The 21,336-nt window shown below is 32.7% G+C and overlaps 1 protein-coding gene across 8 annotated transcripts in view; it reads left to right on the top strand.

The window, feature by feature from the left end:
* The window catches only part of SATB1 (SATB homeobox 1), a 113,234-nt gene that overhangs the window by 55,750 nt on the left and 36,148 nt on the right, over positions 1-21,336 (top strand). For all 8 annotated transcript variants that reach the window (XM_039348851.1, XM_039348852.1, XM_039348850.1 and 5 more), the window contains 3 exons: positions 1,005-1,116; positions 6,237-6,685; positions 16,120-16,332. In XM_039348851.1, coding sequence (XP_039204785.1) covers positions 1,005-1,116; positions 6,237-6,685; positions 16,120-16,332 — 774 coding nt within the window. The remainder of the gene's footprint in view (positions 1-1,004; positions 1,117-6,236; positions 6,686-16,119; positions 16,333-21,336) is intronic.

Below are 21,336 nucleotides of genomic sequence, written 5' to 3'. Positions count from 1 at the left end.
TGTGGAGACAGGGTTCTGTGAGTTTTTAAAATATTTTTTCTGAGTTATTTCTCAAGAAAGAGCAAAAGTTGTCATCAAATCATAGATACATCTACTTCTGACTCCATACTACTACTGATGCCATACCATATTCTAATTAGTTTCTTAGGCTTACAGACTTTTACATCTACAGCAAAATACAAAATAACTGAAATTGTCTAAGTTTTTGTAAAACTGATTATCTTCAAATGAATCTATATTCTGAAGCTGAAGATACTATAGCAAAGTTTTTTTTTCATCAACCTATAAAAAGGATTAATCAGTGTAAGGATTAATCAGTGATCATTTTGGAAGATAATGTATGCATATATGAAACAGAATGAATGCAATAATTCTTTGTAAGGATCTTCTAACAGTAATCTTTTAAACCTATATTTGTAATAAGATCATATAGATGGCAATGAGAAAGGAGAAGCATATGGTGTATTTTTTCCTCCTGGAAATAGATTTTTAGCAATAATTCTAGAGATGATTTAGTTATGCATTGAAAATAGTGAAATGCATTTGAAAATTATTTTGGTACAATTAAGGCAAGTTGTTCATTCATTATGGCTTTTTGAGCAAACAACCTTCATGAAAAACAATATATGAACAATGTTGTATAGTAGTTTCCCATTTTGTTATCCCTCTTAATTTCATATAATTATAGCTTTCAGATATAAATTCTAGCTATGCCAAAACATAAACTTTCCTTGATTTGTAATATTTTTGCATAGTTGTTAATATTTTTGTTATTCTTATATCCATATATATTTGTGTGGAACAAAATGTGATATTAAAACAATATTTAAATGTAATGTAATGGCTGCTGAATATACTGCAAGATTTGCTGATATAAATGGTTTAAATTGTAACAAAATAAAATTGAATATTGTCTTATAACCGGGAATGTTACTCATCAAATAATTAAAATACCTTCTATTAAACACTGTAGTAATATAGTTGCTCTTTCTCTTCTTTTTTAGAGTATGATATCTTCCATTGTGAACAGCACTTACTATGCAAATGTCTCAGCAGCAAAATGTCAGGAATTTGGGAGATGGTATAAACATTTCAAGAAGGCAAAAGATATGATGGGTAAGCAAAACGATCAAAGTTCAAGTGGTATTGTCTACATGCTTATGACTGAATACATTTTAAGCTTTGTCTGGATAGTAGAAATCTGATAATGATGTTTGATTCAGCAAATATTTGATAACATTTTGCAAAATATGGAAAGAAGGAAGGAAGAAAGAAAAGAAAGAGAAAGAAAGAAAGAAAGAAAGAAAGAAAGAAAGAAAGAAAGAAAGAAAGAAAGAAAGAAAGAAAAGTATCACATATGTTTAAGTTTCAAAATCAGCCCTAAGTAGGTACCACCCTTTCCATAGTTTGGAAAAGATATTTAACTTATTTTGCAAATTAAATATAGCCCATGGCTCTTACATGACATTTGTTAGTAATAACAGTCTGTAATATTTGCAATTGTTATTGAAAATATTTTCAGAAGTATTTCATCTATAACAAGTGTTACAATATGTCCTAAGTCAGTATTATATTACTTCCTTGTTTGTTACATATCTACCTCAGACAACAAAGAATATAGAATTGGCAATAAGGCAGTCATATAAGAATTTCTGCTGATCTTTATATACAGAGTAAAGTAAACCATTTGCAACTGTCTGTACATGAGAATGGATACAACCTGAATTAGATAAAACATTGATTTACATAACTCTTATTTATTTCAGTGAATGTACTATAAATATAACAGAATTTGCATTGAGTCCATCTTCACATACAAATTTAACAAGTTTTGTTTTTGAAACTTTACACACACAGAGTAAATAAACAGAAGTGTAATTAGTGATGCAACTTATATAAGATGTCATACTAGCCTATATTTGATAGTTATGATATAAATGTTGCACACAATTGTTAGTTGCACATAAGATTTTAGTTTCTCTGACTGAGATGTAAAAACATGAGACTTATTTAATTCCATCAGCAATATCATAAGTGAAGACATAATGTAATCTAGTTCAAAAATATTATGAGATACTCTGTGAAATTACTAATACAAATTCTAATACAAAATTTCAATTCTTGATGAGGCAGAAAAACTTACATGACTTACTAATTCCAGTCTCTTTAGGTAAGGTCTGGGTAGTAATCAACTTAGCAAAATGGGTATCTTTTATTATACGATTTTAACATTTGAAAATTTAGGCAGCATTTTCACCAGAGAGATTCAACAGGTACAGAAGGTAACAAATTACAGGACAGAAAAGCTACTGGCCTAAGAAGGAAAATGGAACAGACTGCAGGTGAAGTTATGCATGTTCATATTTGAAGACTGAGAAATAAAGTAATGGCTTGCCTATATGAAAATATAATTAGTCTTTGCGCATGTGTGTTGTAACTAAAGAGCAATACTGTATACTACTACATTCCTTCCCGGAAACACTACCAAGGCACTGAAAAGATTAGCAGGTGACATCACTGTTGCCCAGGCAATGCTTAAGGGGGCTCCTGTCATGTCCCTATTATTTTCCCACTGAAGTGGTACCTATTTATCTACCAGCATTTGTATGCTTTCAAACTGCTAGATGAGCAGGTCCTGGGATAAATTAAGAGGAGCTCATTACACCACACGCCTTGCACTCTCGAGTTTAGAACAGTGGAGCTGTCAAACTCTAAATGGTCTTCTGACTCAGCATTCTAACCACCGCTACTCCTATAGCAATATTGTATAAGATAGACAGACAAACAGACATATGGTACTCCTTTAAAATACTTTTTTGTTTGTTTATTTTTGTGGATAAGCTGAATAATGCAAATTAGAAATCTTTTTAGAATTCTAAGTGGCTGCACCATTTCTCCTGTCTTTCTTCACCAGATCTGGGCCTATGAATAAATATCTGCAAACTCTAATACAGCAAATGGCCAATTTTGAAGCATTAAACACGCACTATTAATACTCTAATGCAGTTCAGCCTCCCACATAAACAAAAATGGTTGCTGGTACTGGATGTTGCTTAATGCTCACAGGCATTTTTTACCCCAAACTTATACCACATCATGCTTTCTAATGCAAGAGTAAAAATGCTATATATACTATATATATTTTAAAAACTAACATTTTAAATTGTATAGATAAATGTCTAAATTCATACACAGAAATGGTTTGATGCATAACCAAAGTATTTTAGGAATGGTGTCTTCAGTTTTATGCTAGTTCAGTTCTTCATTTTTCAAAAATCTGTTTTGAAAAAGTATTTACTTGTTCTAAGCTAAAAGTAAAAAATCCCACAAAGCAAGGAAAACAGCTTCTGTATTGTTGTTAAGAAAGATAAACCTTTTCAGCTACTGTACTACATAAAAGAATTAAAGGCTCCTAAACAAGCAATAGAAGTAAATTGTTTTCTTTTAAGTTATGGTCTTTAAAGGCAACCATCCATCTGCAACTAGCTTTATCAGTTTGGTTGCTTCAGAGAATTAGATAATCAAGAGCAATATGGATGGACTAGGATTCATATTTGCTGTTTGCCTGATTACTTTTAACACTTCAACAATTCTTGGAACATAGCTAGCCAATTTGCCCTTTGCATTTAGAAGGCAAATGTCTGTAAAAGTTTAAGAATGCATCTATTGCACACTTTTTCAGACCCAGAGTCCGTTTTCATGGTCACTCTTGCTTTAGTCATATAATGCGTGGACTTGCGGTTGCAGAGGCTGCCTTGAAGACTATTGAAAAGCTGCAGCTGGTTCATCCATGTACACCTCTGCTACTTTAATATCAAGTGAGCTTCTGCTGAAATTAAAAGTGCTCTAATCTTTTATAATCTCTAAAAGCATTTTTGAACAGAGTTCAGCTACCTGAAGAACTACCTCTCTCACATCATTTCATGTCTGTGATATAGTTAGTCATATTAATGTAATTAAATAATTAAATAAATTTCTGCCTGCCCTGTAAGTTCTGATTGAGTACACACCCTTCATGTTCCATCTATTAAGTAATATCTTTGGATGGATCTTAGAAAGTGCACCTTACCTATAATCCTATATCTGGTGTCTAGAATAATATGCCCTTGGCCTGCGAGGTTTTAGATTATTCTTAAAAACTTGCCTTTCTCCCCTTGTAAGGTAGATTGTGACTAATTGATGTGAATTGTTTGATACAGTTGTAAAAGTGTTTTTCTTAGTACATAAAGCTGTTATTTTATTATTTTTAGGAATTAATTGGTTTTATTTGTTTCCTGATACAATTGGGTTTTTATTTGTAGTAGTCTTATGAATCAAAATTATAATAATAAACATAAATAACCCATAGGAATTTTGGTTCTTCTCTATCCTTTTCAACAGTATTACCTCTTTAAATAGAGTCGGTATTTCAGACTTGGGCATTTTATGGCCCGCGGGCCACATCCAGCCCTTTGACTGTCCCTGTCAGGTCTGCGGTGACGGCGGCTGGGGGAGCGGTGGCTGCGGGGGGGAGGTAGTAGTAGCCCTCCACAACAGTCTGAGTTTCTCATGTGGCCCCTTGGGAAAATTAATTGCTCCCTCCACTCTATCTGCAAATATACTTACTGAAAAGTGCTTTGAGGGGTTGCCTTCCTTCAGGTAAATATAATATTCTCTTGTTGTTATAACTATATTAAGTATATTTTTCAAGATCCTGATAAAAATTGAAAAAGTTCCTAATGTTCTTTCAATCAAATACATATACTTAAAGGTAGTCCTCTACTTACAACCACAACTGAGCCCAAAATTTCTGTTGCTAAACAAGACAGTTGTTAAGTGAAGTTAAGGCCATTTATGACCTTTCTTGTCATGCTTGATAAGGCAACCACTGCATTTGTTAAGTTAGTAACACAGTTGTTAAATGAACCTGGTTTCCCCATTACCTGGCTTGTCAGAAGGTTGCAGAAGGTGATCATAGGAACCCGGGACATTACAACTGCCATATATATGAATCAGTTGCCAAGCATTGGAACTTTGAACATGTGATTATGGAAATGCTGAATCTGTCATTAAGTGTGAAAAACAATCATCTGTCACTTTTTTCATTTTTTCGTTGCTTTTTTTGTTTGAATGGTCATTAAATGAATTATTTTAAGGACTACCTCTGTGTGTGTGTGTGTGTGTGTGTATGTGCGTGTGTGTTTGTATACACACACATACATTTATATCATATTATATTATATTATAATATTATATTATAATATTATATTATATTATTATATTATATTATATTATATTATATTATATTATATTATATTATATTATATTATATTATATTATATTATATTATATTATATTATTAAGGTGACCAACGTTTTTACAATGAAAAGGAGGACACAAATAAATTGAAGAAAAAAAATTGTAAATAAAAAAAAACATTTTATTCATTGCAACAATAATAAAGACAACTTGCATGTGCAACGTTTGCCAGCCAAGTGTTTTGGCGCACTCAGCAGCAATTCCTATTGGCTTTCAAAAGCCAATAGTGGGAGTAGCAAAGCACATGCAATAGTTGAAAAAAAAAACCATCAAAAAAAGGTGCCGGAATGCCATTCTGAGCTTTCTATAAGGAAAAAAAAAGCGCTGCAGATTAGTCTTCAAATATCGAAAAGGAGGACATGTAGAAGGACATTTTTCGAGGAAGGACAGAACTTACAAAAGGAGGACTGTCCTCCCTAAAGGAGGATGGTTGGTCACCTTAATATTATTATTATATTATATACATATTTTAAGTGAAATGAATTTAAAAAACAAAAATAATGAGTGTCTGTTGAAAAGTATGGAGATAGATATATGCATATCTATTTCTATATAAAAATAAATACAATATCATTTATATTTATATAAAAATATGGATACAAAATGTATAAAACTATCCTTATATATTGGGATCTTCTGAGAAAATAATGTAAAGTTTGTGAAAAATATTTGAAAAAACTCTTTGCTTGCATGTGAATCTGCTTCTTAAAGGTGCAACGAATCTGCTTTGAAGCCGAAGGTTTGTAGCCAGATGTGTGTTCAGAAAGAAGACATTGAAGAAGAAAAGATTTGCACATCCCTAAAGTATCATTTGATTAACATCTCTTGAATTGAATGCTGAGAATAAAAAGAGCAATGATCCAAATTCAGCTATTCTTTTTTATATATTCATTTATTTCCTTGGACCAAATATTTATATTCTGTTTTCTCCTTCTTAGCTGAAATGGACAGCCTTTCTGAACTATCACAACAAGGTGCCAACCATGTCAACTTTGGTCACCAGCCAGTCCCAGGAAACACTGCTGAACAGCCACCATCCCCTGTTCAGCTTTCTCATAGCAGTCAACCATCTGTTCGGACCCCACTTCCAAACATGCATCCTGGACTTACTCCCATTAGTCCTCAGTTGGTAAACCAACAATTGGTAATGGCCCAGTTGCTAAACCAGCAGTATGCAGTGAACAGACTTCTAGCCCAACAGTCCTTAAATCAACAGTACTTGAACCATCCCCCTCCTGTCAGCAGATCCATCAACAAGCCGTTAGAACAACAGGTCTCAACTAACACAGAGGTGTCTTCCGAAATCTACCAGTGGGTGCGTGATGAATTGAAACGAGCAGGAATCTCACAGGCAGTTTTTGCACGTGTGGCATTTAACAGAACTCAGGTTAGCCTTTTTTAAAAAAAATGTATATAATTTATATATAGCTGGTAGTTAACCACATATAGACTGATTCCAAACATCCTTACTTGTGCTAAGAAATTTCTTTTTTCTTTTTGCTCTTTCTTTATCTTCTCTATCTTTTCTTCATCTTTCTCTTTTCTTTATAGATCTCTTTTAATGGCAATTATTTGGGAAAGACAAAATCTTTTGCTAAGATTTTTAAGAACTATTTGATATAATTTCCCTTTATCCCCATATTATTAAATGTTGCACATTCATCCTTATAAGGGTACAAGTATGGATTTGTTTATCTAGATCAATTATAAAGCTACAGTAATTAAGAACTTTTTTATCCACATTATTGGCTCAATTCACCTCTCTCTAAATTAATTACACTTTGCACATGCTGTGGTTCTGAACACATAGAAGCAATATTTGCAAGCTGAAATCTTGAACTATATCTTTTAATATTACTTATGCAGCAGGAACTGTTGCTATCTAGCCAGCAGAGGAAAGTGAATCACATAATTCTGGAAAAAGAATTACCTGGGAGGAAATAGTTGTGTTTGTTTCTTCAATTGCATCAATACACTCAACAATAGATACTGCAGATTTCAACATTCAACCCTAAGCATTGTATTTCGGACTATTACTGTGCAATTATCTCAAGCAAATGAATTAGCCAAAACTAAATAGCAATCATTAGGTTACTTCAGAGCTTGCAATAAGGTCCTTTCATTTTTTGATATCTGCACAAACAGAAGATAAAACCGTTCAAGGATAACAAAAGGAAATTTATCCAAAATAGATACGTAATTAATCCAAGCTCTAAAGTTTGATCCTTGAATTATTTCTGAAATATTAGAAAGTATAAAAATGTGCCTGGCATCAAATATATATATCATATATACATATACATACACACATACACACACACATATAACTTAAATACACTACTATAATCCAATTGTATATTTTATAGTTGTATAAAATTATTACTTGTGTAGATGGTGCTCCACAGACTCTTTCAAACTGGTTTTTTTCAGAGACTAAAGTATATATGATCCTTTTATTCAATGTTTTTATTTCTATTTTATTTCTAAAAGGAAACCCAGTGTTGTAAAACAAATGAGAGCAAATTAAATAGTATAAAAATACCACTTTGAAAAATATTCTGCTAAAATATGGCTTCAATGCCTATTAAATAATATATTTTTTTTAAAAAAAATAGTTCTATAAGTGTAAATTGTGTCTAAAGTTCTGGTCTAGAAACACTCTCTTACTAGGTAAAATTGAGTCATTTGTTCTCAGTTGGCTCACAGAATTCTTATTGTGGATAAAATAGGAATGTACACACCTTTGAGTTGTCCAAAAATATAGACAAGAATCTCTCTCTGAGGGAGATAGGTAGTTAAGAAATGGAATGAATGAATGAATGAATGAATATCTGTAAAGAAAAGAGACCATAACCTCTTGTATAATTGAACTATAATTGTCATATGACAATTGTATAACAATTCTAATTGTATAACAATTCTTTATTATGAATAAAGTCGGAAATTCATATCTCTAACTTTTTAACAATCAAAAATGCCAACTAAAAATATGTTGAATACTTGCTTAATAATTTCTTAATCTACAGCATTACTAGCATTTCTAGGCTTCAAAATCTCCAAATATCTATTGCTATTTAAATCTTCTCCATCCTTTATATTTTTTCTTGCACAACTTAAACAGATTTTTTTCTTTATTAAATTAATCAACTTGGACAATAGTTGGAGTTGTCATGTATATATCAGATAAAGGTACTTGGATTTATTCTCAGATAGATTCTGACCTTGTCACAGTCCAGAGGAGATGTCTAGGGAAGAGTTTTACCCAGTTATCTGGAATTGTTTTGACCCTTTTGACCTGGTAAGTTGACAGGGTCCTAAAAAGCTGTGAGCATGGCCATTTGCTCTTTAGATTTATGACCTTCCTGGTTTGTTAAAGCAGCCTGGAAAAGGTCATGTGAGTGGGTTCTGACAGTGATTAATTCCTTTTTGGAACAAGGCATTGTTCTTATACCATTAAAGAGGGTATCCCCATCTCAAGAAGACATTATTTTACTGGACAATTTTCTTTCAGTATCTCACTTTCCTTTTGGGGGGTAAGATAGTAGAGAAATAGTGCAACAGGTTCAGAGGGCCATGGAGGAAGCAGATTATCAGGACACTTTTCAGTCAGGATTCAGACTTGGATATGGGATAGAAAAATCATTGGTTATGCTCTTCATGACATTTTGGTGACCTTTGACACCATTGACTATGGTATCTTTTGGGCTGGGGTAAACATGATATTGTACTGGTTCCTTCTTTGGGTTGATTCAAATTGATTATGATTGGGGAGGAGAGGTCCTGCTCTTGGCCCTTCTACATGGCTTTCTCCTTTCCTTTTTAAGATGAGGCCATTGGGTAAGTGTATCTGTCGCCAGGAATGAAATTATGCTGATAATATCCAATTGTACATCTTTACCTCTAATGAACTAAGTAATACCATGACTGTCTTATCCCAGTAACTGGAGATTGTGAAGGTCTGAATAGGAAACAACAAGCTTCAACTGTATCCTGGCAAGACTGAGTGGCTTTGGTTTGGGCCCTCTGATCCAAGTTTATGTCGTCATATGTGTTAGTCTTCAGTCGCCTAATCATCTTTGTTGCTTTTCTAGGCACTCTTTCCAGAGTCACAACATCAATGGTTATATGTACTTCTAGGACAGTGTATGTTATATCTCTGCTCTGTGAGCTGCACTGGCTACCAGTTTGCTTGTGTGTCCCATTAAGGCCCTGGTTTTAACCTATAAAGCCTTTTAGGGCATGGGCCTAAACTACCTGAGAAACCCCCTCTTCTCACTTATATCAGCCTACTTAATCAGATCTTGCAAAGAAGGCATGCTATGTACTATTGGTCAGAGATCTACATTTGGTAGGTCCCAGGAAATGAGCCTTCTCTGCTGTAATGTCTGGCTTATGGAAGATCCTTCCCCCTAAAATTAGATTGGCCCTATTCCTCTGGATATTCTGAAAGATCCTCAAGATATGATTGTGTGACCAGGCAAAAAGTATTATGAAACTGGATATTTGGCCAGATTGCTCCATGGTTGAGGAGGTTATTTTTTTTTAATTCTCTCTTTACTTTGATTTTATTTTGGGTTTTTAAGATATTTATTACTACTTTTTTATATTTACAATTGCTGTTTTTATATTTTTTATTTATAGTTGTATGCCATCCAAAGTTGCCTTCAATAAGATGGGTGGCTATATAAATTTGATTCACAAATAAATAAAACAAACAGAAATTATTGCTTGATTTTTATAATTCAAACTTCATTAGCAAAGTCCAGCAATTTAAGGTTTGAAAATAAAAAATATGACTCTTCAAGCATTTTGAAAGAATACATTGAAAATATTTGTGATCTTGACTCTATGACTTTTTTCACTGAATGTTGGAATAATTTTCATATTTCATCTACTAACTTTTATTAAATTGAACACATTGAAACTATGAGATGTTTCAGCTTAGAGCAGTGTTTCCCAAACTTGACAATTTTAAGGCATGAGGACTTCAACTCCCAGAATTCCACAGCCAGCAACGCTGGCTGTGGAATTCTGGGAGTTGAAGTCCACATGGCTTAAAATTGTCAAGTTTGGGAAACACTGGCTTAGAGGATTCATGAGGGTTGTTTTCACTTCTTTCACTGATGTATGTGTGGCTATTTTATCATAAGAACAATAATTAAGTGTAATTAATAATCTTAAGATTTCATTGAAATTGCTAAAAGATTATTTATGAATCAGCATGGATAGGCTTGTAGCCATAATTATTGCAGCCATTTTGCTAATACAAAAAAATCAATAACAAATGAAAACTGCACAGTTTGATTTTAACAATATAGTCTTTGATTTACAGTCATAATTAAGTCAGAAATTTCTGTTGCTAAGCAGAAATTAAATGAGTTATTAAATGAGTTTTGCCCTATTTTACAACCTTTCTTGCCACAGTTGTTAAGTTAGTAACATGATTGTTAAGTGAATTTGGCTTCCCAGTTGACTTTGCTTGTTAAAAGGTCGCAAAAGGTGATCATATGATCCTGGGGGGACTGCAACTGTCATAAATACATGCCAGTTGCCAAGCAACCACATTTGAATCATGTGACCATGGGAATGCTACAGTGGTCGTAAGTGTAAAAAACAGTCACAAGTCACTTTTTTCAGTGCTGTTGTAATGTCAAACGTTCACTAAACGAATGGTTATAAGTTGAGGACAACCTGTAATTAAAATTAACAGTCTTTCATTGTAATTTTATTTGCATATTAGATTTGTTTGCTTCCTATCTCACTTAGAGTGATTATCAGAGAAATAATATTAAGTTCTTTTGTTGAGACAAACAATATCATAAGGTTATACTAATTTTTTTAATTGCTACATAGGTGATCTTTGTTTAGTTAAGTGAGACTATGATTGTGCTTATGATCATATTTCAGCTTTACTTTGCTTTACAGAACCACGAAGATCATTAATGCAATGATTAGTTGTTAGGTTACTTTTTCATCACTATTGTAACTGTGACTGACTAACCAGGCAGTTGCTAAATGAGAACTACCTGTGTTACTATTGTACTTACTAGAGATTTTAGATATAATATTCAGACAGGTATTTCTAAAAATACAAATATTTTTACATTACATTTATCAATGATAGATAATGAAACTAGATAAAACTTACAAAAATAATTGAATTTAGCTCCCTGTGTTTTTTAATGTCTATCCCACTTGTTAAAGGAAAAGGCCATTATGGATCAAGTGAGAAACGAATTTAAAATGCAGTAAAGGTCTATCCAGGTTACCAAGTTTGGTGTTCATTTCTTTCTTCTTCTTTTTTCATTTCATGTTTGGTACCCTGTTTATTTTCCAGTAAAATGAAGGATGAAGATGGATTATTCAAAAATGATAACAGTAATGGACCATCTTATAATGTTTTATTGAATTTGAGTTCTGCAAATTATGTGGTAGAGGGAAATTTGCCTGCTTAAGTATAAAAGAAATTGCTACTGTGTTCATATAATTCTTCATAGTGTAATTTAAGAAAAACTCACTACCCATATTACTGTTTGAGTAAAAGGTAAAAAGGTGCTATTACACTATCATGACAGCTCTCCTCTTGCTAATAAGTGACAAAGATAAATGTGTCTGCTTATATGTTCCTTGGCAGGACTCCAGATATGCGGGTGGAGTTTGAAAATAATGTTCCACCTGGATATGAGATGTCAATCCACTGCAATGCAGATAGCATACAGTGATGTTAAGCATATTGGTATTTGGGGGCGAGGGAAAGTTTCAACATATCATAGTTTTCTTTGGAGAGCTTTGAAATTCCATGAAGCTGATAAAAATCTTTCTGAAATAGTGATTATATTTAAAGATCAGACAAACTGTGAGCCAAAAAGCTGTGCTTGAGTTCTCTCATTATGAAAAAATTTGTAATTAGCACTGGAAGCACTTGATATTTTTAAAATAATTTCTCTATTTATGATAATTGTAAAAATTTTAATTACTTTTTGTAATGTGGTTATGATGAACATACTGCAAGGGAAAATAAGTAAATATAATTAAATATTTCCTTATTTCATACAAAAATCTGAACATAATACAATTGTCATCAAAAATATAAAACAAAAGGGATAGAGTGTTGAGGTGTGATATTCATGGAGGTAAGCAACAGAATAGTAAAGTAATATAAGTTTTAAACTCCAAATCACTATCTAAATTAAATTGTATTATGATTGTTATTAGTCTGTCTGAAAATAGCTTAGAAAGGGCTCTTATGCAGAAAATATATTTCTCACTATTATGAGCCAGATATACAGCCTACAAACAGAGTCATCAAGTGCATCATGTTTTCTGATATGTTAAAAACCTAATGGTATTGCAGCAAGAAAACACAAATGATTGTAGATCTGAACAAAAATTGAATAATAACATAAATTAAGATACAAATGACATTTGGCTATCTGAACAGAGAATCATTTTCTATGAAAATGGATTTAATTCTGCATAGATATTTTAATACAAATAGACAAATTTAATATAAATGTTTTTACTTTTGTACTATATTACTAGTGTCTAAAAATTTTGAAATATACAATGGAAGTAAAGGGTCTGAGTTAGATTATAGAAAGTAAGATTTGGAGGTGTAGAATCATGAAGTAAACTATGTGATTTGGAAACAAATGCATAGTGGTTCAATAAAATATCTAGCAGGATAAAGAAGAGGAAAAAAATAAGGACAGTATTTCCCACTAGTGAAATGCAATCCCCGTTCCTCCAAACCCACAAATCTGCTTCCAAAGATTTGAAGCATATAATTTTGGAAATAGAGAGCTAGCAGAAATTTGTACAGATAGTGCTCAAGTTATGACCACAGTTGGATCAGAATTTTTGTTGCTAAGCAAGGCAGTTAAAAAGTGAATCCCATTCAGTTTTACAATATTTTGCTACAATTGTTAAGTGAATCATGTGGTTGTTAAGCAAGTCTGACTTCCCCCATTAACTTTGCTTGTTGGAAGTCTGGGAAGGTCATAAATGGTAATCATATGAATCCAGATAATTATAAATATATGATGGTTTTATTTAATAACCATCGGGATGTTACAATGGTTGTAAGTGCTAGGACCTGTCATGAGTCACTTTTTTCAGTGCCGTTTTAACTTTGAATGGTCAGTAAATAGTAAATCTTAAAGAACTCATACACCTAAAATTCAATGATACTTAGCCCCTTAATGCTACTCAAGACTATTTTGAGAAAATAATATTCATAATAAGTACAATCCTTTATCCACATATGAACATTTGGAGAATGCCAATCTATGTTCATTAGTTAAGACGCAAGTAAGTTAGAGTTGTCTAATTTTAGTATCAAATTCTAAATGTAGTCATGACAGCAGTGGGGATTTTTACTTAGCTAATGACCACACTGTATTACTGTTGTTGTTGTTCATTGCACAGTCAGCCAGACGTTCAGACAATTTTATCCACGTATCAATTTTTTCCCAAAGATCTGGAAAAAGCTGATGTTTGATTTTTTTAGAGAATGGAAGGATTGATGGAAATAATTGATGGAACAGGCTTAGACTCAACCCTGACAAAACCGAATGGCTCTGGGTCTTGCCCCCCAAGGGTCATTCTGATGGTCCATCATTAGTCTTGGGGGGGAATCTACCTCCCTCAATGCAGGCACGCAACTTGGGTGTCCTCCAGGACTCACAGCTAAATTTGGAACAACATCTATCGGCTGTGGTCAGGGGGATCTTGCCCAGGTTCGCTTGGTGCACCAGTTGCGGCCTTATTTGGACCGGGAGGTTCTACTCACGGTTACTCATGCCCTTGTCACCTCAAGACTGGACTACTGTAATGCGCTCTACATGGGGCTACCCTTGAAGAGCGTTTGGAGGCTGCAGTTGGCTCAGAATGCAGCCGCGAGAGTGATTGTGGGTGCACCAAGGTACACTAACATGTCACCTATCCTCCGCGAGCTGCACTGGCTTCCTGTGGGTCTCCGGACGCAATTCAAGGTGTTGGTTGTCACCTTTAAAGCCCTTCATGGCTTAGGACCAGGTTACTTACAGGACCGCATACTGCTGCATAGTTCCCAGAGACCGGTGAGGTCCCACAGATTGGGCCTCTTTCAGGTCCCATCGGCCAGACAATGTCGGCTGGTGGGTCCTCGGGGAAGGGCCTTTTCTGTGGTGGCTCCGACGTGGTGGAATCAACTTCCCCCCGAGATTCGAACTACTCCCACCTTGCCGGCCTTCAAGAAAGCTATTAAAACTCTCCTGTTCCGGCAGGCCTGGGGTTGATGTCCCCAGGGGGGCCGGGATTCGATTGGGACACGCTGTGTGAATGTATTCATTTTTAATTGTTATACTTGTTGTTTTAATTTTGTATACCACTCTGAGTCCCTAGGGATTGGGCGGCCTATAAATTTTACAAACAAACAAACAAATAAATAAATAATGAGCAACAGAGTTGACATTATTGGTGTATTTTAAAATGTTGGAAGGGTTGGATACAAGCTTTGGTTTTGTTTAGTTAATTTGGTTTAATTTTTAAGCAAAAAAAGTAGGTTAAGCTCCTCATAGGCCTATATTTATCAATCCTGGAAATTTATTTGTGAAAAGAGATAAAAGGCCTCCTTTTTTGTTTCAAATAGAATAAAATTTTCATTAAATATAGTCTTAGGTCATAATAGAGTAATATAGGACACTCAAAAACTGCATGCAAGCCACAAGAGTCAATCCCATCCATAAAATCCTGTCCTCCCACCTTTAGTTATGATTTATTGGGGGAGAGTCATTCTTTTCAGATTAATATATTTATTTTTGCCTTTATTTTACTAAGTAGTCAACTTCAATGATCCTTATGCTTACCATGATAATTGCCACAGACTTTGATGGCTGAAAATGGCAGAAATTAGAATTGCTTGGTTTTTTTTCACAAAGATAATAGTAATATCAATGCATAACATATAGCATGAAAGATAAGTAAGAGTATACACTTGTATATTGTATAAAGCTTCTCTCATTTAATAAAAATCAATTCAATTTGTCTCAGAGAAAGAATTAATGTCAGAGGCAAAAATATTGATTTGTAATAGGTTCTAAATTTGAAAATAAATAAATTTGATCCTGTGAAGTAATTAACTATCACAGGGTAAAATATAAATAGCTCCAGCATTCCATAATTATAAAATAAAGATTTTAAGGGTGCTCCCTAAAGAAGAATTTAAGAACCTATTTCCTTGATTGTCTGAGGTTGTTGATAGTAAAGTGCAAAATGTCTTGAATTCTAACATTTTGAATTTGAAACAATTATTCCATTGTTGCTGAAACAATTGAATTTGAAGTTAGAGCCTAACATTTTTTTGCCTGAAATGCTTCAGTTGAAAAATATGAGTGATAAACCTCAATTTTAGATAATCATAACCAAATAGAAAAAGAATTCCTAGGAGAATCAACTATGAATTGAAACTTATCTAATATTATTCCATCATTTTTCATGTTTAAATAAATAAATAAGTATACATAATAGACAAATATTAAATATGAAATTTTACATTAAATAAAAAGTCAGTGAAAAGAGGAGACTAATTAAGCACAATTAGTTTGTTTTATATATAAAACAGATGCTTAATAAAATTAAGAATGCAGCTCAGGTTCTCTTTTGGGCTACTTAAATTGTCAGTAGTAAGTTCCTATTCAGAATTAATGTATTTTTATGAGCATTTTCTGAGGTGCTAACAAAGACAACTGTGATTTTATGGTATTTTTCTGTGGCTTCTTACTTTGCCTTATAGTCATTTGAGTATATTTGTATGTAAATATACACTTATTTATTCTGCAGGGCTTGCTCTCAGAAATCCTGCGAAAGGAAGAAGACCCCAAGACTGCTTCGCAATCTTTACTAGTAAATCTTCGGGCAATGCAGAATTTCTTGCAGCTGCCTGAAGCAGAAAGAGATCGAATATACCAGGATGAAAGAGAAAGAAGCTTGAATGCAGCTTCTGCCATGGGTCCAACACCTCTTATAAGCACACCACCCAGCCGACCTTCACAAGTAAACTATTTTTTACATTTTTCATACTTTTTTATACATGTATATATATTTGTAACTAAGCCAAACTTCACATATTTTTTACAAATAATGTAATAAAGAGCAGGAAGTTTAATTCATTATTTTAACAATATCAAAACTGCTGTCTGTGTAACAACATAGTTTACTAGAGTGTTCTTTTTTAAAAAAAACAAACCAAACTGGAGAAGACATTTTAAAGAAATTGTCAGTTGAATCAAACAATTTAGCTCATTCCATTTCAACATTTTAAATACCAATTTTAGTGAATATTGATGCTGCTATACTAGTTTAAGTGCAATGCTATACGTATCTTGTGTAGGAGAACTGGCAACATTTATGTTTAGTTTAATCATTAAATGCCCTACAGTTTCTTATTGAACTCAGTTCCGTGAGTTTAAGGTTTAAGTTTAACAATTTACAGTAAATAACTTGTTTTTTCAACAAAAATATGCCAATAATTGATATATCGTTTAATACATGGAAATCTCCATTTTACCATAATTATAAATCTTATTTTTCTATAAATCTGGCTAAAAGAATAGTGTATTAAAATATCTAATGAGAGACTTTTTGGATGCACATTTCCTGTTTCTTGTTACGAAGATAAGAACTGACCTTCATATTTAGAATATAAAATAATTTTAGAGACCATCTTACTATACCTTTAGCTTTTGATCAATTGCTTAAACTTTAAACATCAAAATGGCCTTTTGTAGTTTATATGAAAAAATATAAACTATTGTCTTTTTTAATGTCATTTTTAATGATATATTTGAAATAGCAAAATATAATATAGAGCCTTCCATTCTGGAGAAAAACCACCATGGAGAGAGAAGTTAATAGAAATACTAGTATGTAAATATAACTGTGTTTCTAGGCGCCACAGTAATAATGGAGTAGTAAACTTTGTCCCAATAAAAAGCTATTGGAAAGTATGTGCACTTATTATAACTCTTGTGCATTTGTAGAAGAGGCTTGAAAAGTAGTCTGTTTTTCTTGAAATGAAATACTTCATGAATTTAAATGCACAGTATAAGATTAAAAGCTAAACAAGGATTTAAAAGTAATTTTGTTTCTAAACTAAAACAGTACTTAACAGTACTTATTTATAAAGAGAGAGAGAGAGAGAGAGTGAGAAAGAGAGAGAGAGTGCACATACCTGAGAAAACTATGAACGTTTATGTTTATTAATATGTACTAATTTAATTGTTTCAGCTTTCATTTGTTTTGGCTATATTATTTCTAGTTTTATTATCAATTAAAAGTGTGATGTGCTAGATTTTCTAGAATTTAAACATATTTAAACAGCTTCATCTGATGAGCCTAAAAGAATAAGTTTCTACAAATGTTAGTGGACTTTTTCCTCCCCACAAATGAAGGCAAATATATATGTCCCACGATTATATTGCAGGGTCCAATCTGTGTCAGGCACCAGGACCAGAGGTTAAGTCTTCTGACTTTCAGGCTCACACTGGAGCCCATCCTGAGGGGACTTTTGTCTCACCAGAATTTTTCTTTATTACAATTAATACAGCAAATTGTATTATATTATAAATAACCAGAGTGAATGTATTCCATATTTAAATGTATCATTTTAGTGTTTAAGTCTTTGTTTTGACTTATTTGCAATGTCTTCTGTATTGAGAATGTTACATGAAAACCAGCTATTTTGAAGATTTTAATTTTATCATTTGTTCTTTAATTTTATCATTCATTCTTCATTATCTTCATTCTAACTCTTAACATTTCTTTTTAGTAATCTTAATTTTATAACCTCACTTTTTTGGGGAAACTATGTTTATAAAGTATCATACAATAAACGATGACTGATGCTTTCAGTAGAAATTATGGAGGAAAACCATAGCCTCTGAAAGGTTAATTAACAGTATATAATATAGTGTTCACTAGAGCACAGCAAACTAATCATCCATGCTATTCTTAATGGGTCAGGAGAAAATGTTAAGAAAGAAGGGAAAGATATTCAGGTTACTCTGTTAAGCAAGACTTTGGAGAAAAAAAATTTTTTTTTTGAAGCAACTATATACCAGTTTATCAACACACATCAACCATCTCCTAATGTTTTATTAAATGTTTATACATTTTTTCTATAGAGATGTATGAATCTTTATCCACTAATATTCGTATAGTCAAAGCAATCTCTATTATAATCAGTCAAAAGCTTTCCTAAAAATAAATATGTGATCAAAATACTTATGTATCTAAGTAAATACAGTTTGTGTGTGTGTTTGTGTGTGTATATTATTTTTAACTTTATAAGTCCATATATATACATAACTGTCCAGTAAAATAATGTTTAGACATTAAAATTTTAATAATGTTGATATTTATGTGCTTATTAGGCTTATATATAATGTTAATTAGAAGCAGAATTTTGACCTGGCTTCAGAGCAGCACTTCATTACTTTTCATTAAAGCAACCTAAAATTTGCAGCTATTCAGATAAGTCTGAAAAAATAGTGATGCTGCTTCAAGGAGCTGACATTAAAATTTAATGCAATTCTTAGGTAGTGTCATCTTTTTCTTAAATTTCAACTAAAGTAAAAAGTCAAACTTATTTAATAAATAGCAGAGAAGGAGTTTGTTCATATTCATAAGTACATACATGTTTTATGGTTTCTAAGATATAACCTATGTAACTTTAGCACATTTCAAAAATATGTTCTCTAATCTTGCAAAGGGGTGTGTGATGGCTCAGTAGTTAGACATTGAGCTTGTCAGCTGGAAAGCTGGTAACCCTGGTTGCACAATTGGCTGAGCTCCCATTCCTGCCCCAGCTCATCCTGCCCACGTAACATTTTGAAAGCATAAGCAAATGAGAGTAGATTAATACCTACTACTTCAACGGGAAGATTCCACGCACCATTGGCATTCAGCCATGCTGGCTACATGACCACAGAAAATGTCTTTGGACAATAGTGGCTACTGTGGCCAAAACAGAGATGAGTACCGTGCCCTATAGTTAGACATGACTGGATAGGGAAACCTTTACCTATACCAGGGGTCTTCAAACTTGGCCCTTTTATGACTTGTGGACTTCAACTTCCAGAATTCCTCAGCCAGAATGCCTGGCTGAGGAATTCTGGGAGTTGAAGTCCACAAGTCATAAAAGGCCAAATTTGAATACCCTGGCCTATATCACAATCTTGCAAATAACAAAAAATGCCTTTGGTGACTCAAAATAATCTAGTACATGTTCCTGCAATGCTGCCTTTTTTTTCTAATCAATATAAGATGCAAACCAATCCACTGCAGCAATAATTTAGAGCAACTTGGGTTCTCAGAAATGATTGGTTTTTTACATTATTTCGTAAGACATTGGAATACTAAAATGTACTTCAGATTACCTTAAACTAGAAAGTTTTTCTGAAAAAAACTCATAAAGCTATGACAAAATTAAATGTTGAATATAATATTTTTTAAAAAATATGTGAATGTGTATAGAATATGGAACTGTAACCAGCTGACATTCATACTTTAATTAGATGTTCTATGATAAATTACAAAGTCCTGCAGTTGTACAAAAGAAAAGAGGGATATAAATTTAATAATAAGCAATAAATAAATAACATATTTTATTTAATAAATTGACAGTACTGAAAGTTTGAGATGGATTATAATGGATTGTGAGAGAGGATTATGTTTAGCATATATCTCATCAGAAATAATCCATGAATGAATTAGAATTATTCTGATTAGTCTTCTCAAAGTTAGACATGCTTTTCAATTTTCAATATTTCTGAATAAATATGATCTAAAATATTATGTGTTCTTAATTAATTAGTTCTTCTCAAATCTTAAAACTAGATAAAGAAAACCGAAATAAATGAATGTCAAAAAGGTAATATTTTATTTATTGAGGAAAGTGATCAAATTTAACATATTTGTGTGTATAGTAGTTATTGTGTCTTGAATTTCTTCAAAACTTTAACAAGTGTCCTTTGTTAAGTACAGAAGGAAGAAATTATACCAATTACTGTCTTGAATTGGTATTTTGTTCCCTTCTTAATTTTTAGAGCCTCATTTTATTTTATTTTATTTTTGTATATTCTGTGATAATTCTTGTTCATATGTTTTCCATAATCATATTAGATTAATTTTTTCCAAATCTTTTTTCTAATGTCTTCTGATATAACAGCTTCTTCTGAGTACAATAATAATAATAACACACAACATAGCTCACAGTGCTGGCCCAGTCCAATTGTCATTCCTCAACAATAACAATTATAAGTTAATTACATCCAATATCAAAAATAATGGTTCTTTCCCAAGAAAATGGATTATTCTTTAAAATTAATTTCAAAGTCTTAATACTGAAAATCAAACATTTCTTTTCTGAGACATTCCATTTAGCTATAGAAAGAAGAAACTTTCTATAGCTAAAACTGCCTTGCTTTTCGCTGTTAATTTTGAATTCTTAAAGCTTATAAAAATACAGTTTTATTTTCTTATATTAACAATTAGAAGCGCTCACCTGGTGCTTCCAGTCTTGTCATTTTGAAGAAGTCCAACTTTTTAAAGTAATTAATAGGTAATTTCTAAAGGCAAAGAAAGTGTGATTTTAGTCTTCTCTGAAGACTCTGCTGTGGCTAGAACAAGAGGCAAATTCCTCATCTCCCAGTTCTCCCACCCTCCAGAGACCACCGTCTTGGAGACTTCCTCATGAGGAACAAACATATGAAGTGAAATTTAGGCAATCTCACATTCTTTCTTTCTTCAGAGAGGGTCAAAGGAACCAATCTACTTCTTGTTCTTAACCATAATTGGCACCTCTACAAAATGCGAATCCATATCCAATCTGCCATTTCTTCCCCAAAAAACCAGAACTCATAGTTCCATCAATAATGGCAAACTGTCCTTTTCCAAAATCAGCAAAGCAGACTCAAACCATGATATTGCCAGTTCCATATTTTATAGATAGGATGAGATTTTTATGCTGGAATTCAGTGTTTGCCTTTCACCAAATAT

Source organism: Crotalus tigris, unplaced genomic scaffold (genome assembly GCF_016545835.1).
Source record: "Crotalus tigris isolate CLP2741 ecotype Arizona unplaced genomic scaffold, ASM1654583v1 scf7180000018184.2832721, whole genome shotgun sequence".
NCBI lineage: Eukaryota > Metazoa > Chordata > Lepidosauria > Squamata > Viperidae > Crotalus > Crotalus tigris.
The sequence above is the reverse complement of the archived record's forward strand: the minus strand, read 5'-3'. Positions and strand labels throughout refer to the sequence as shown.